Here is a 15,436-nt window from a genome sequence, read left to right on the forward strand (position 1 = left end):
AAAGTGCACAATAAAATGTATTTGAAAGCTAAAAAAAAAAAAAAAAAAAAGTGGATTTTCTATATCTCCTGTAATACTGCTTTTGTTGCCCCAAATAAAATAAAATAAAATGAAATAAAATAAAATAAAATAAAATAAAATAAATAAAAATTACAACTTCATTGGAATTGGGGTTTGTAGAGAAGAACCAATGGAAACATTGTTTACAGGTATATCTATTAAATAACAAATGCTTGATTTGTGGTGCACTTTGAATGGGTAAGAAAAATAAAACAAAGTTGAAGTCCTCAAGCCATCAAACATGACCCTATATGTATATGCTCTGGCTTCCCTGTGAAGCTTGTGCCAAATAAACCAGAACTGGTCATAAAGGGCATGTAAATTCCAAATTAGAATTTAGAGTTAAAGATCATGTTTACAAAATAATAAATAAATCACAAGACGTAGGGCTTTAAAGTTTTATAAGACTTATAAAAAGAAAACAAAACAACCAAGGCATGTCAAACTGTGTCGTTCCTTTGTTTCTCTGAGAAGTATATTTACAAAACAGTTTTATATACAGATATTAATGACTTAGAAATGAAGGAGGCTACATATAGTCTGTTTTTTTTATAGTGATAATATATTTGTTATATACAATGTAGATAGCAAGGACTGGCAATACAGATTCAGCAAACTTGAATTAACTTTAAGTATTCATCTTGGGTTTTCACAGACTCTTGAATTATGGATGAAGAGATTCTTTAATGCAAAGTTCAGATGTAACTAAAAAATAAGCTATGGGAGAATAATATGACAGACATTGTAACCAAGATGGAAACACAGAACAATCACTTTTCAGAGTTTGTAACTGCCCACGCTTGAAGAAACTTAACACGAGGACGGGTCTCTTTGCTATTTACACATAAAATCGATATCCAGCCTATAGGCCGATACTGTTGCACATTTTACTGCTGTAGATAACCATTGTCGCGCCACGCAAAAAAACAACAACACCGTTCCTCAATGATAAAACTGCGAAAGGGAGAGTGGACACACACTGGTCCAAACAGCTTTGATAAAGGTTCTGTGAGAGGAAGTTTGAATAAAACATTGCAGGTGCTGCAAACCTCACAACTAAACATTCTGATGTCACATTTACTCTCACATGAAATGTACAACTTCCAACTTTGGAATTGCTCGCAAAATGTAATGTACCTCCATTGAAAGATTTTATAAGGTTAACTAATTGAATAGTGAATAGTAGAAGTACCGTAACTTACTTTTATTAAAATGTAATAATACTAAATGCAACAATGAGGTCAACGGCACGAATAGAAGAGAAAATGCGTTTGGATTCTTCTACTCCAACAATTAACGTTTTTCTCTGCTTCCATTAAAAGAAACGCGGGTGTCTGTGTTAAACTTCCAGTTGCATGGACCTCTAATGCTACTTCATCTAACAACAGTGTAGAGATTAAATGCGGCACAAGTTTACACATTAGAAGCGACGTCCAAATGGAACAGTGTAGGCTGCAGTCATTGTCATGTATTGCCTAACACGGCACTGCTGTTTTACCACAATAGAGATTTAGAAAAGAAAAAAAAACGTGGACTCTCCCTCCCGCCTCCTCTCTCAGCACACAGTGAGGGGCAGCGGTTCGCTCTCACGCCGCTGATTCTTCTTCAGAAGCTGAATGCGATTGTGGCAATAAAACTTAATGGCCCGCCAGTCCCGTTGGTTGCTGACCAGCAGAGGGCACTGTTGCAGGCATCGCTCACAGTCGGCCTTTGCAGGCACGCGCAGCTCGTTGATGTTTTGGGTCAGGTGTTCCTCCACTGCAGCGCGCTCTGCCTCGGACCATGGACGCTTAAGAACACCACGCTTCCCTGCCAAAAGACATTTGAAGGAACACAAATGTTCATCCAGAGTGATCAGTGATGGAAGCAGGGGCTGATTGCAAATGTTTTTTGGCTCATTGTAAATAATCTTTTTTTTAAATGATGTCTGTAATCATATGCTTTTATGTTTCTATGATGTTTCTGACTATCAGCTGCTGAATGTTGAAAAATTGCCAACGCATCAAATTGCAGAAAATCTATTATGTAATGCTTTGGCACCATCTTGGGGCATCTTGATGACACCGCACTATGTTGAATTGCTTTGAACTTCCTTTGCTTTACTGCCGTCTTGTGCTAGATTGGGCAATTGTCCTTTATAGGGGGGTGTCAATTACTTGCGGAATTTATATTTACAGATATTTATATATTTACAAATATTACAACCAAATTGCCCTCTGACTGTTTGAAATTAGTTCCTCTCTGTCCAAAGCCATGTTAAGTGGCATGTTCGATTGTGACAATGAATACATATTGAAATTAATTTAATTTCCTTAAATGTCTTTATTTAAAACATGCGATTAACATTTTGATTGAAATACTCAAAAAATTATTCTCATCCTGTTTAGGATTAGGATGGGTCCCTGATCAACCAAAAGTTTGAGAACTCTAACGTCATGTGATCCAAATAAAATGTCTTACCCGAGCCTCTCCTTCGACTAATCGGCAGTAGAGGAGGAAGAGGGGGAACATCTGGCTGGGTGTTTCTGAGCTTCTTGGGTCGTCCCACTCTGCCATTGTTCTTGCCCTTCCTCACGTAGAGCAGGGTCGGAGTGGATTTTGGAGCTGAGGCAATGGTGGGGGAATCTGGCTTCTCCTTTACTTGCTCCCCTTCGGATTCTGCCTCTGAATAAGAGTCTGCAGAGTTCCCTGACATAACTGTGAATGAACAAAGAGGAAAGGGGCGACTTGAATAATCTACTTATTGCAGTGTTTTCCACCATTATTGAGCCAAGGCACACATTTTACAAACCATCTCAAAGAGCTCCACTCGACAAAAATGTCACAAAAATAACAGGAAATAACATTACTGTCTTAATTCACTCACAAATTATCATACCCCATGTGAAATGAAGGCCTATTTAGTTGAACAATTCTTCTGCCATCTAGTGGAAGAGCATTGAATTGTTCAGCCTGCCAATTTCTTTTAGACTAAATAAGTGAAATTGCATAATTTCCCATGGCACACCCGATGATCTCTCACTGTGGTAGGGAATCAACAACAATCAAACACCTCCCATTTATCCGAAGGCAACGATAAATATCATCAATGTCACTCGTGTGGTCCGACTCACCGTCCAGCTCCAAGCAGATGTGGTTCAGGCTCATGCCTCTGAAGAGAACTCCATCTCTCTCTCCACACAGCACAACACGGCCCACTCTGCCCATTAGACCTGGATCTTGGCCAATTCCGGTACAGTTCTGTGTGACGTGGTACTCCCTCTCCAGGAAGTGCTCCAGCCTTTCCACCGCACCACCTCCCGGTTGTCCTGGCTCCTCTCCTTCTCCGAGAAGCAGCAACTGGGTCAGGATGGCCACCTGCCGTCGTACCCTGGTTTGAGTGAGGGCTCTGGGATTACGGGTGCCGCTGGAGCGGGCCAGGCTTCGGAGGAGGTCTGTGCCTCGCAGTGGCGTGGCAGGGGAGTGGTAGGGCCTGGCGAAGACGTAAGGGTTGACCGGGTCGACGCCCACATCTTGGCGGGTCTGTAGGAGGATTTCCAGGCAGGGCTCGCAGTGAGGGGGCAGAATGAGGGGCTGGATGCGCCCACGCTTGCCCTGGACACCGACCCGCGGGAGGTGGGAAAGAACGAGCCGCTCAAAGGGAGACAGTGAGGCCTCCAGAGGAGTGAGAGCAGGGGGAGAGCCAGGGGGAACGGGAATGGGGCACTGAGGAGTGACACGCGCACGGTACTCTGTGATGGACAACTTGGAGACCTCGCACTCACGCCGTCGATTGTACAAGATGAGGAGAGCGAGGCTGGAGTGGCATAGGAGGCGCCAGGCCTCGGCTGACTGCAGCTGGCGAGACAGCGACAGGAAGGCCGAATGCTGCAGCCGGCGGAGGTACAGGACGAGGGACGACAAAGACGACAGAAGGGGCAGCATCTGGTGACGCCCGGAACTGCGGGAAAGCCAGACAGCAAAGTGAGCAGGATTATAAGTCACTTTTAACTTGAATCTGCTTCAAGACCAATTGACAGCATTTCTTAAGTGTTACCTTAACGAGTCTTTTTCTTTATCCTCTGCGCCACTTTCATCGTCCACATCCATCACACCATTATCTTCCTCTTCATCCTCCTCTTCTTCCTCTTCCGCCATTTTTTCTTTCGGCATCTCTTTGGACAACTCGTTTCTGAAGGACCGAGCGCAGCCAACCTCGACGTCCTCCTCTTTGGGCCTCTTTGCCTGCACGACCTCAACAACTTCTTCATCTTCGTCGTCATCCGGTCGTTCTTTCTTTAGTCTCCGCCCTCCTCCCTTTCTGGTCCCAGCCACCGGGGGCGGGCTCCTCTTCAGGACCGACACCGCCACAGCGTTCTGCCCTCGCGGAGACGTCGCTGCAGGTGAAGCCGGGGCCGGCGATTGTTTGGCTGCGGTAGGAGGACATAGAGAGAGGTCCTGAACACCGCTGTGTTCTACTCGGCTCTCTGTCGCGCCGGGTGACGCTGCTGTGTCGTGAAGGGTGTGGGCTGCGGCGACATTTGTGTTATGCGTGTGCAGGCGGGGCATCTGAGTGTAACGCTCCACGAGGGCAGAGCAGACGTCCGGCTGGTGGGCGTGGTGTTTGTCTAAATGGCGGCCCAGAGAGCGGAAGTGGCGCCCGCAGTACTCACAAGTTTGGCGCATGGAATCAATGGACACACCTCCTCGAGGGACCTCCGTGTTACTCGTGCTGTTGGGGCTGAGAGGAGCAGGAGCTTTAAACATGGGTTTGGTTGAGGTGGAGAAAGAGGAACTGGGAGAAGAAGGGCGAGGACGACTGGAAGAGGCAGGTGCAGGGTGCCCTGACAGAGTCCGAGGGTGTGTCTTTTTCCTCGAAGAGGTACCACGCCGCTTCTTGCGCCGACGTGGGGTTCGCCCGCGGGGGCTTGCATTGTCCTCATCTCCTGCATCGGACTCACTGGCATCAGAATGCGAGATGGGTGAGGAAGAGGGGGAAAGGGACCAAGAGGGGGTGACATAGTCCTGGTACTGTTGCTGCTTTTTCACTCGCTGGCTGGTGGACATGGGCTCATCCTCCTGAGAGCAACAGACACGGAAAGAGACAATGTTTAATAATAGTCAGATGGTAATAGTTGATGTGATGAAAAATAAAATTATGTGCATGAATCAAAACAACTTAGAAGATCGGTGATTCAAAAATGGTCAAATTTGCAAGTAAACACTACCAGGAGGACATCTACCTTTTTGACGTTGTTGTTCTCCATATCAGAGTTACACTCATGTTGTGCTGGAGACATGGAACCACGGAAACCCTGAGGAACACAGATTATTAATGTCTGCCATTACAATCATCTTCGGGTGACATTTTGAGCCACGGTCTGATGAAGAAATTTGATTGACCTAAATAGAGTTTTTACCAATGCTTATCACTCACATTGGATTTCTTCCAAGACTTTTGATAATGAATGTGATTTTGAGAGAAATTATGCTCTCCTTTCTTAACCACTATCCTCACAATGTCAATTTACTTCTTCGAGTTTAAATGGAAATGGCTATCATCATTTTGTAGGGAAAAACAGGATAAAAAGAAAAAAAACAGGATGTCATGGAAGCCATTAAAGAAATAGATATCACCCACTAACAATGGTTACAGTTAAGCACTATAGGTAGGTGTTGGAGCTCAGTCGTCACCATGGTAACCCCATGCCCTAGCTTGGGTGTGCATATGCGTGAGCGAGCTTGCCTGTAGTGTTTGTGTGTGCATGCACCTGTGTGTAAAAAGCAACGTGCAACTGTACCCATTGTTGCTTCCTTGAGGAGATCAATCTCTACGGTTAATTCTTTATGGTTACAAATGATCCAACACACAACATTTATGCTGAAAACGTACAAATGTGTGTTGCAATTCACATGCAAATAGAAAACTATAGCAGGTCACATATGGCAGCGCAACACATTTGTTCCCAGAGACAGTCAGCACAGAGATGAGGTTTCAGCTGTTGTTTTGGCACTAACGTTGAATTGTGTATTAATTACCTCCATATTAATACCTTTGTAAAACATTTGGAGGTTAACTTAAAAGACAAGGTCTTCCGTACAGCCCAATGACTGGAGGGATTCAGCTAAAAAAAAAAATCGAGGTAAAACAAAAAAAATTATGTGAGCAGCATGAGCTTTTCCATCCAATTCGGTCTTCTAATGTTTTTGTATTGTTAAAGCTAATTTGTCCCTGGGTGACAGTAAGACATGAAGGTAAAATAGTGATTTAAGTCAGACGCCATTTCGTTTTGAGTTCTATTCAAGTACTTAGTAATAAAATAATAAAGTTATCTGAATACTTGAATGTACTGACCAGGTTCTCGCCCCATTCGGTCAGACTGTAGTCCACAGTGATCTCCTCCCCTTTGGTGATGTCTCGGATGGCAATGACCACCAGTCGCACTTGGCTGCCACAGTGAACCTCTCTGATGCGGCAGTTAGGGGAAGGTGGGAAGGAGCCGGTTGCCGGGGCGGTCGCGGAGGCGACCGGGGCGGTCGGTGCTGTCGATGTTGGGGTCACAGAAGGAGCCTGAGCGGAGGTCGCTGGGACAGGAGCGGGCACTGGGGTTGGGGTCCGAGCTGAAGAAGAAGCTGGTGTGGAGGCTGAGCTGGAGCTAGCCTTGGATGCGTTGGAGATTTTCTTATGAGTCGGCTCTGGTGGACCACTAGAAGAAAAGGCAGCAGAGATACAATCTGCAACTTTTTATATGTTAAATGACAGACTATTGCTGCTTAGCTCCCATGTTATTGAACTGGTTCAAAACAATGATGCTACTCAAATAAAACAATTCATTCTTACACCAGGACACAAAAAATAATACATTAAATACACGCATGTTAGGTTAATTTAACCCTTAGATACAAGACAAGAAATTGTCCATCAGCCTGAATGGTTGCCTATAGGCGATTTGACTAGCGACCAAACATATTTTTTTTTGTGTGTCTGTGTATATCCTCTCATTTGCACTAAGTCAGCTGTAATGGACTCCAGCTCACCCTCAACAGCATAAGCACTGGAAAATGGGCGGCTGGATGGACGGATGGAGGCAATAAGGATATCGTGACATAACCACCACTTACCAGCTGTTGGGAGATGGTTCTGTCTTGGGGACAGGCCCGTCCACTGCGGGACGTTTACTCTCAGCTGCTTCCTTACGATCACCTGATAAGAGTTACAGCAATCCTTGTAAAAAGGATTACAAGTACGCACAGACCTACTCAAACAAACAACTACACTAACCAACACACACACACACAATCTATTCTTCTGGATCACATGCACAGCTGCCCGTATGTACAGAATCAGACATCAACACACAGAAGTAGGTCACACTCAATTGAACTAGCTCCGCCTCTGTAACAATCCCGCGAGCAGATGCACATACACGCACACACACACACAAATACAATTGCACGTCATCAGGAAAATGGCATGTACACACGCACTTCTGCTGAGTGTCTGCTCAGAGTTGTTCTCCTCCTCCGCGGACGTGACAAAGACTTTCACAGGTGTCCCTTTCCGTTTTCTTCCGCAGCCACGCCTAGAGAACACACACATACACAATTTGAATTTAGTCAATCAGATCAGAGATTGATCAATAAGCTGTTGACCGACATTGATGCAATTAGTCTTGGGTCGTTCTCATAGAAGCTAACAAAAGAGCAATAAGGACACAATAAATAGATGGAAACTATTTTGCTGGGTGCGTGGAGTGCATCTTCTTGAATAGCCTAACTTGAAGACTGTTTTATTTTCACAAGATAGTGCAGGAGAGCTCAACAAAACACTTGAGTGCTCTCCAACTGACACACAAGTAACCTCTGTTATATGTGAAGATACGAGAATGAACATTGATTTTATCTTCAGGTGACTCGTACAAATCTCTCAATTTCATTCCTTAACTTTCATTTCTATGACACTGAAGCCCCTTTAGAGTAGACCACAAAAATATTTTGTGTCACTGTCTATATAAAAGCGTGATGCAGACATAGGGACATCCAGAAATTATAAAAATATATATTTTGGTGTGGAGGAAGGCGTGAATAAAAGAAAAAAGGAGCACAAGTGAAAGCCAAGTGCATAGACAGAAGAGAGAGAAAGTGTCATTCAGCACAGATATCAAACAGAACCACAGTCTTCGTATTGATCCAATCCACTCCCATCTGGACTCTTGACACTGTGTGTGTGTGTGTGTGTGTGTGTGTGTGTGTGTGTGTGTGCACGCACAACTACTGACCACATCAATCTGCTCGTGTCTTTCTCTACTGCCCCTTCTGGCTGTACGAGGCCGAATTTTCTCTTTCAAATGATCATTTGAAACTTGATTTGCAAATCCATGTAAAGCAATTCATGCATAAGGATCGGCTTCATTCAAGAGTGGGCATCCTAAAGTGTAACAAGCCCCTATTCAAGTTGGCTTTGCCTCAATTAAGAGAATCGTTTATGTATTTCCAATGGCAAGCGAGAGTGACTACACCCATATTCAAATGGCCGTTTGTAATGATCCATCATCCACAATGTTTATTCTGTTTGGGGCCATGAGGGGGGGGGGGGGGGTTCAAAAACTGGGATCCCTGGGCTGTATCTGAACAATTACCTCATTTTTGCTCGGTTAACCCAACATGAAGGTATGAATTACAAGACTTTATCCTTCAGTGTTTGTTTGATTTTACAACAGAGAGAACATTTTGAAAAAAAATAAGTCAATTATATTTTTGGAGGGAGTATTTGAATGTCAATATCAATCTCTATTTGAAGTCATGTCATTTGTGGAAGCTGCGCATGTTTGAAATGGCTATGGGTAAGTAATGGATTTAGTCAAGTTCCTTTTCGTTGAGGTTTAAAAGTTGGTAAATAATTGTCAACCAACACAACCCTTTGTTTTGATATATGAACATTAATATTATGAGTGTTGCTTTTGAAAATAATCCCCCTGTAATATTTCCCTGACCTGGTTCCCTGCAAATTCCCTCTGACCTGTAGAGGGAGACACTGACACAGTGGTCAGTTCCTTCATCACCTGTAGAATAATAAAGTTGTCTGCATTCAAGGAGACAAAGGCCGCCAAGTTGACTTGTGTGCACCTCACTGAGCTTCGGTCAACTTTCTTGGCTGTGTTTATATGACTTTGGCCTCCTTCAATCTTCTTTTCTCTCTCACCCTCATCATTGATTTGGTCTTTTTTCTGTCCTTGCACATTTCGCTCCCTTCACTTCAACCCAATGCACACACAAAAATCCGCACTCAAGACTCACATGTGCATGAGCAAACAGACACACAGCTCACAGTCCACATGTGCGCATGCACACACACACGCACACACACACACACACACCTCCCCCTCTCTGGGCCACATGTACGCACACACACACACACACACACACACAGAAACAGGCACTCACTCAGTGACACACACATACACACACACACACACACACACACACACACACATACACATACACACACAGAAACAGGCACTCACTCAGTGACACACACATACACACACACACACCCCTCCCTTTCAGGCTTACAGGCACGCAAACACACACACACACACACACACACACACACACACACACACACACGCAAATATCCTCTCTCTCGCCAAGCTTGCACGCACACACACCCTCCCCCTTCACTAAAGCTCACAAACACACACACGCACACACACATTCGCTCTCTCTCCCTTGCTGCCTCTCCCTCTCCCCCCCTCTCTCGCTTGCTCTCGCTCTCTCTCTCTCACACACAAATAACCAAACCCACAGTCTCATGTTCCATCTCACACACTCACACACACACAAACACACACTCTTTGTTTTTCTCTCAAACACATAATGGTGATCTAATACACAACCGGCACCTTCTCAGACGCACGTATAACTGCTGTGATAAATTGTGTAGTCATGTTCATTAATACACGTTATTCATTCTCCTCTCCCACACACAAATTAATACGACTCGGACGTGCATGCACATAAACGCACGCTAGGCACTCCTCGTCATACACGCCAGCTACATATATGACCAGATTAAACACAATCGCAGATACAAACTTACTTCGTAAGCTTCATGTACACTTTGTTCGTATGCACATAAACCTACACACACATCTACACACAAAATCTTCCATAGTTAAACAGAAAAACACACGCACATCACCACCCTCATTCTTACATTTACCATACCACCCACACACAGGCATGCACGCACACAACTTTTGCTTGGAGCATGTGTACACACACACACGCAGTCACACAGACACACACACGCACACATAGTGTCCTTCCTTCTTTCATAAACAAAGTAGATGCATAAACACAGTCTCCTTTCCTCCATATGACAAACACACACTCACACACGCTGCCCTTGTCTAGTAGACACACAAACCTTCTGCCTGTCTCACCCCTCACTCACACACACACACGCACACACACACACACCTCGCTTTTTTCCTGACTGCAGAACAAACACACACACAAGCAAACAACTACACAAAATGTACACACACACACACACACACACTAAACTGCATATGCACTAGCTACCAAGCCCTCTTTTTCAGTTTCCAAAACACACACACACACGGTTACCCTCCCCTTCAAAGCTTGCACGCACACAAGACACACACACACACACACACACAGACACTCACCCGCCCCTTCAAAAGCTTGCACGCACACAAGACACATACACTTGCACACTCACACACACACTATCACACGCACACATACACTGCGTCACACACCCTCCCTTCTCTTTTCCTCTTAAACACATACACACACACACACTGTACTCTAGCTGCAACACACACCTTCCATCTTCTTTTTGAGACTCACACGCACACCAAAGCACGATCTGGTGTTGTGTGTGCATCACAAACAGACATTGCACACCAGTCCTTGAAGCCAAACGCACTCTTCAGGTAGCACTTTTTACCTTGCTTGATGCTGAATTTATCTATATAGTACACACAGACAGACAGACACACACACACACACAGACACATACACACACGCAACAGGTAAACACTAGATACTGATCATACAATTGATTATTGTCCCTTCTGATGGACCAAAACAATGCCTTAAAGTCACATACACTCACTCTCATACTCTCACACTCACTCTCACACTCACTCTCACACTCACACTCACTCTCACACTCACTCTCACACTCACTCTCACACTCACTCTCACACTCACTCTCACACGCTCACTCACTCACTCACTCACTCACTCACTCACTCACTCACTCACTCACTCACTCACTCACTCACTCACTCACTCACTCACTCACTCACTCACACGCATACACACACACACACATACACACCCTCCCCCACTCATCAGACACACATATACGTGCAAACACACACTACTCCCTCCCCTTCCTTGTGCCTCTAACACACTTCCCCTCTTTCGTTCTCTCGCTCTCTCTCACACATACACACACACACACACAGCATTATTCACAAACACATGCCATATATATGAGATATACACTATATATATATATATATATATATATATATATACATATATATATATATGCCCCACTCACACGCATGCACACACACGTCCTTCATGTCACATGTCTGTACGCCTTCTGACACATGGCAAACTCACCTATAGCCCCCCATTCACATTGTCATTCAGCACAAACACAAAATTACACTCGCTCAACAACACACACACACACACACAAGCTCACACAAACACACACACATACACACGCACACACTCTTAGCTCTTTGTCACACACTCCTTGCACACTGCTCCCCCTCCCATCTTGCGCCCTCTCTGAGACATACACACAGGCACACACACGCACACACTCACACAAAGACACACACACACAGGCACACACACACACACACACTCATGTCTGTGTCTGTCACGCACACACTCACTCCCCCTCCCATCCCTTACACACACTCCCTCCTTCCTCTGCTCTCGCACACACATCCATGCAGCAAAACACACACACAAGCACACACACACACACACACACACACTGCCCTCCCCTCCTCCTCTCCCTTTCCCTCCCTTGCTCTCTCTCTCTCTCTCTCTCTCTCTCTCTCTCTCTCTCTCTCTCTCTCTCTCTCTCTCTCTCTCTAACACACTCACACACACACACACACACATGCACACACTGATATGCACAACACACGTTTCCATTACTTGAGAGGACACCACATTGACTTGCATTTATTTCTTAGCAAGCAGTCACTTCTGACTTAACCTTTGACCTTGCCCATACTTAACACATTATCTTAAACTTCAGCTATGTCATCATCATTGTCATGGCAACTTGCTCCTAGACCCCAAAAGGCAAATGAGGGCCTCATAAGATGTGATGTATAAACAGATTTATGTCCCCATAGCATACGGATAACCACATATTCTCGCTCTTTTGAGCGCAAGCACACACACACACACACACACACACACACAAAGACACGCACACACACATACGCACACACAGTGCTGCTCCTTTCTCTCGCGCTTTCTCCCCCCCTCCCTTACGTGTGCGTGTGTCCTCTCCAACTCACACGAGCTCACCACGTACACACTCACGCACATGCACGCACTTCCGCACACTCACGCGCGTCTCACACTAACACACACGCTCATAGAAAATAGTAATAGCAAACATTTCTGAAACTTTTTTTTTTCACACATAACGGTGACTTTTGTAGTGTTTATGTACCCTGGACGTCAAAATACCAACATAGTCCAGCTGTAAACTAGGAAATGTAACACAATTGATTCAAAAACACATTTGACCTGTTCTGTTAGGGCTGTTTGGGTGTTAAGTTCACTGTCTTGTCACACACACGTGCGCGCGCACACGCTCGCCTCGCCACTGATGCGTTTGATGTAAATCGTAGAAAACAAGCGTAACACAAAGAAAAAGCGACTTCTCGGTGTGAGCGATTACAATTCATACATGTTTACAACTTGTTGTCATAAAGAAGACACGCTCCGTCGTACACGCGCATTACACACCCACTCGCTGTCATTGGTGAACTGACGTGAAACGTTGCCCCCCGTGTTTTGGTCCTAACGGTGACAGTTAAACGGTCAACTCACCCGCGCAGCGGCGCTGCCGCTTTGACGCCGTCTCCGTCCCTGTCATGAACGTGTGTCTCTCGGTACTCGTGTGGTGACCGATTGGTCTCCGCCATATCTGCCGCTCAGCCTCTCTCGCCTGAGCCGCCGCTCTTCAGCTGCTCAACTGGCTCTCACCAAGGTTATTACAGACGGTACCACTACGGCAGAGCGTAGGGGTGGTACAAGGACCATACCCGGGAAAAAGGGTATTCACGTTAGGTTATTTACACTGCTCAATACACCAAAAGCAGAGCGAGTGACTAATTATGAAACTACCACTCAAAACGACACTTTACTGAAGTAAACAAAGAAGTCGTATATTACATACAAAGGTAATCGTCACCTCTGACGGATTGGACGCACCCACAAAGCTGCTGAAGGGCGGGGGGAGTGCACAGCATCTTCGTAGAGTGATTGGCGAGTATACTTTTCAATGAGTCGTCACAATAAAATGATGCAAACTGATAACCAGTCCACCTATTAAGAGTAAACGCTTGTAAAGGCACACAGAAACACGTATTTCCTTGTTTTGTTTCCCTCATAACACGCGTGGCTGCGACTGACTGGCAATTATTCAAGAGTTGTCAGGGTAGTCCACCTCTGGCCTGAAGTCAGGTGGAATATGCGCCGAGTGGGTTCGAAAATAACAATTGCAAATGTCTTTATTTTAGATGCAAATAATTGTTTGCTTGAGCAGTTTGGCTTGAGCCACAGTTTTTTTTTTTTTTCTCAAGCAGGTAAACGAGCTCGAGAGCATGTGCAGCATCCCACTGGCTGACAGCGATGGGTGGGCACACTAATGATCTGGGTTGGGTGGTGGTCAAGTGCTCACATAATGGTGCACATGTGCTTTGGCCTTGTTGAAACTCTAGTGTACCTCAAACACACATTTCAAGAAAATTATAGGGGTCGATTTGATTGGCTGTGACTAAAATGACCACTCCCACAGCTGCGCAGCCCTCCCTCTCACAGATCCACCGCCCTGCGCGAGTCTGCGAAATTACCCAAATCATGCATAACTTTCCTCATCATGATATCCACATGATCTTCTTGAATTAACTGCGAATTTTAAGAAATATGCACCCAGCCAGGAGACTCTTCTATCAAGATAATGACCCATAAACTCAAGAACAAAGGAGGTCCTCAGGTGCAGGAAGTACAAGTTTTGGATTAGCCAAGTCAAGCATCAGACTTAAACCCTATGGAAGGATGCATTTCACATGCTAAAGACTGAAGGGTGTAAAAATTGAAGGAGGTTGTGTATATGCTGGAACACTTTAACCAAAAACTGAGCTTTGCTAAAAGAACTATCAGATATGTATTTAATATTAAACCGTATTAGATGCAGTAATACCTGTAAATAAAAAAAATGGCCTCAGTTTCAACGCTTTTGAAGGAGTAAGCACTCACGCACACACACAATATGCAGATTCAACAACTGCATGCACAGACAATCCACAAACACACACTGTTCCAATAGAGGACACTTGCTCACCAGCACATAACCACACAACACACGCACGCACTCACACGCACGCACACACACACACATGCACACACACATGCACACACACACACACACACATACACACACACACACACACAGCATTCATTTCCCTTTCATTCAGCACAGGCACATATTGTGCTGCTGTAACACTGTAACAGACTGCACATACGCGTACACACACACTCACATTCAGACACACACACACACACACACACACTTAGACGCACACACACACACACACACACATACACACACACACCATTTGTAGCTCTTGTTCCCAGTTCTCCCTGCATGCACACACAGACACACACGCACTCTCTCTCTCTCTCTCTCTCTCTCTCTCTCTCTCTCTCTCTCTCTCTCTCTCTCTCTCTCTCTCTCTCTCTCTCTCTCTCTCTCTCTCTCTCTCTCTCTCTCTCTCACACACACACATACACGCACACACATACAGGCACGCACATACACGCAAACACACACGGGCACCACACACAGACACATACACGTACACACACACACACACACGCACGCACGCCCCTCCCCCTATCTCTGTCAGGCATACATACACGCTAACGCGCGCACACGTACACACAAACACATGAACATGCATACTCCCTCCTACGCAGCACACACACATACACACGCTTTCTAACTCATACACGTGCGTGCACACACACACGCGCGCGCACACACACACACACCCTTCCCCCACTCTGTCTCTCTCTCACTCACTCACAC

The 15,436-nt window shown here is 45.2% G+C and overlaps 1 protein-coding gene across 2 annotated transcripts; it reads right to left on the bottom strand.

Moving 5' to 3' along the window:
- Positions 1 to 444: 444 nt before the first annotated feature.
- Positions 445 to 13,450, bottom strand: LOC148399344 (uncharacterized). 2 transcript variants are annotated; one of them, XM_088374043.1, is made up of 10 exons: positions 13,174 to 13,450; positions 7,528 to 7,622; positions 7,162 to 7,243; positions 6,395 to 6,746; positions 5,283 to 5,354; positions 4,713 to 5,118; positions 4,097 to 4,469; positions 3,174 to 4,000; positions 2,521 to 2,757; positions 445 to 1,869 (listed from the first exon to the last, which is right to left on the bottom strand). In XM_088374043.1, exons 1-10 carry the CDS (start codon positions 13,266 to 13,268, stop codon positions 1,616 to 1,618), a joined length of 2,793 nt encoding a protein of 930 aa, XP_088230169.1. In that variant the 5' UTR covers positions 13,269 to 13,450; the 3' UTR covers positions 445 to 1,615. The 2 variants fall into 2 exon arrangements, with proteins under 2 accessions (XP_088230169.1, XP_088230168.1); XM_088374042.1 differs by having other exon boundaries at positions 4,097 to 5,118.
- Between the last annotated feature and the right edge of the window lie 1,986 nt (positions 13,451 to 15,436).

The sequence above is a fragment of the Syngnathus floridae genome, chromosome 4, assembly GCF_059516105.1.
Source record: "Syngnathus floridae isolate MCC-2025c chromosome 4, RoL_Sflo_1.0, whole genome shotgun sequence".
Taxonomy (NCBI): Eukaryota; Metazoa; Chordata; class Actinopteri; order Syngnathiformes; family Syngnathidae; genus Syngnathus; species Syngnathus floridae.

What these genes read in the sequence shown, in the direction of transcription:
- LOC148399344 (XM_088374042.1), bottom strand. Translation starts at nt 13,268, where the DNA reads ATGGCGGAGACCAATCGGTCACCACACGAGTACCGAGAGACACACGTT. An exon ending in AAAGAAAAAGACTCGTTAAG is followed by an intron (nt 4,001 to 4,096) that starts GTAACACTTAAG and finishes GCTTTCCCGCAG; the next exon opens with TTCCGGGCGTCACCAGATGC. An exon ending in CATCTGCTTGGAGCTGGACG is followed by an intron (nt 2,758 to 3,173) that starts GTGAGTCGGACC and finishes GTTCATTCACAG; the next exon opens with TTATGTCAGGGAACTCTGCA.